The sequence below is a fragment of the Microtus ochrogaster genome, chromosome 6, assembly GCF_000317375.1.
Source record: "Microtus ochrogaster isolate Prairie Vole_2 chromosome 6, MicOch1.0, whole genome shotgun sequence".
In the NCBI taxonomy this organism is placed as follows: domain Eukaryota; kingdom Metazoa; phylum Chordata; class Mammalia; order Rodentia; family Cricetidae; genus Microtus; species Microtus ochrogaster.
Window position 1 is genome coordinate 77,139,624 of NC_022013.1, and position 2,223 is coordinate 77,141,846.

Genomic DNA, 2,223 nt, shown 5'->3' on the forward strand with positions numbered 1-2,223 from the left:
TGTGAGCCACCATGTGGTTGCTGGGAATTGAACTCAGGACCTTTGGAAGAGCAGGCAATGCTCTTAACCGCTGAGCCATCTCTCCAGCCCTATTTTCTCTTTCTTATCAGAGCCAGGGGCTGGAGAGATGGCTACGTGGTCAAGGGCACTTGCTGATCTTGCAGAGGACCTGGGTTTGGTTCCCAAAACCCACATGGCACACCTGACTGTAACTCTCACTCCAGGGGACCTGATGACCTCTTCAGGCGACTGAGGGCACTTGGCACACATGCAGCGAACACACATACACGCAGGCAAAACACTCATACACATAAAAGAAAAACAAATAAATCTAAAAGAAAAATAAAAAATTGGAGCTTCAAGCTTCCATTTGTTAGAGTCGAGCCTGATAAATACATAATTGCACAAAACAACCTTGTAAATATTAGCCTGGCATATAAACTCATCCCAGTGGGACTCCCTCTCTCCTCTTGATGCAGTCTCTTCTCTTTAAGGAATCAGATGGAACACACTTGCTCCTTCCACCCTCAGCTGGAATTGCGAATGTGAAAAGTAGGAACACAAGTACCTTGTTCACGTAAGAGGTTGATGGTGGGCCTTCCTGCTGAGCGTGAGTGCACGTTTCTGTTTGACAACAGCAAAATTCTTTTGAAGTCTTTTAAATAGGAAAGTACTGTTCTTATTGTTTTAAAAATAATGAGGAGGCTGCAGAGACGGCTCAGCTACTCTTGCAGAGGACAAGGTTTGGGTCCCAGCACCCATATGGCGGCAGCTGGTCATTAACTGTAACCCCAGTCCCGGGGGGGTCCAGTGCCCTTTGCTGGCCTCTGCAGGTACTGCGCACACAGGTCCACAGACATGCATGCAGGCGAACACCCTAAGCTAACTCAGAACTCATTTTAAGAGCCCAGCTGTTAGGGAATTTGCCCTGCAGTTCTGAGCAGAAGGCAGTTCACCTACAAAGGCACATTCAGTCTTCTGGCCAACTGGACCTGTCTGATCAGGACCTGCCTTTGTTCTTCCTTCTCTTCATCAGTGCCTGCAAATTTGGGGGTGAAGTCTAGCCCCACCTGTAATAGAAAGACAGAAGATAACCGCATCTCCATGAGCCCGAAAAAGACTATTGGTCAGCACACAGACCATATATAGCCACATTAAAATATTAGCCACGGTGATATAATTAACTTAAAAGTATACTTGACGTACCCCAACATCTAAGTTGTTTTATATTCCTCTTGTGGGGTACTCCAACTCTAAGACTCATTGTGTATGTCACACGCCTCAGTTTGGTGCAGTAACACTGCTAGTATTCTAAAGTCACACGTGATCACTGCGCTGGGCAGCACAGACTACTGGTGACCACCTCCTACTGATGCTACCTGGGCATGTATTCTATGACGTCTACTCAGAAAGCGTTTTCTTATCTTCTATATTAGTAGGAAGTAGTATTTTTTTTTACTGTGATAAAAATTCTTTACCATTATTAATAGTTTAAGTAACATGGTCTTTCACTACAAACTCAAGATTAAAGTATGCCTTATGAAGGCTGGTTGTTGTTTTGCTTTTTTGACAAAGGGTTTCTCTATATAAACACCTGGCAGCCTTGGAACTCACTCTGTAGATCAGGCTGGCCCTGAACTCACAGAGATCTGCCTGTCTCTGCCTCTCCAGTGCTGGGATTAAAGGCATGTGCCACCACCGCTGTCGCTGTTGTTGGGCGGAGGGACACATGGATGCCAAGGCGCACACGCGAGGTCAGAGGTCAGCTTTCAGGAGTCAGTTATCTCCTCCCCATGTGGGTTCAGATCCCCAAGCTTGTTGGCGAAGGCTTCCACCTGCTGGACCATTTCACTGGCCCTCCCTCTACAGACTGTGTTAGCTTCTTAGAGCAATGGCCACACTTGAGCAAAAGTAAAGTCTTTAGAAATATTATTTCATCATTTTCTCCTATTAAAGTAAGTCTAGAGTAAGGCTTTCTATTGCTTCATTCCCAATAGTACCAAGTTATTAGCATACGGAATGGGGTGAAAATAACTATCCAAGGTGGCTATAATCACTAGTATTGGTTACTGCATCTATCCCATGGACATCCAGATTAGACACCATTTGATCAGCAAAGGGCTTTACCTCTCCAATTGCCAGCAACCGATCCTTGTATTTCTCAATAATAGGCAAAGCTGCATCCAAATCCTGCGAGGAAAAGAAATGCGTTAATGCCGAGAG

General features: G+C 45.3%; 1 protein-coding gene across 3 annotated transcripts in view; it reads right to left on the minus strand.

Annotated features, from left to right (window-relative positions):
• Nucleotides 1-2,223, minus strand: part of Tatdn3 (TatD DNase domain containing 3) — a 16,039-nt gene that overhangs the window by 6,190 nt on the left and 7,626 nt on the right. For 2 of the 3 annotated variants that reach the window (XM_026779861.1, XM_005348871.3), the window contains exons 5-7: nt 2,128-2,190; nt 961-1,070; nt 569-624 (exon numbers count right to left, since the gene is read on the minus strand). In XM_026779861.1, coding sequence (XP_026635662.1) covers nt 569-624; nt 961-1,070; nt 2,128-2,190 — 229 coding nt within the window. The remainder of the gene's footprint in view (nt 1-568; nt 625-960; nt 1,071-2,127; nt 2,191-2,223) is intronic. The other variant, XM_026779862.1, reaches the window with a different exon arrangement.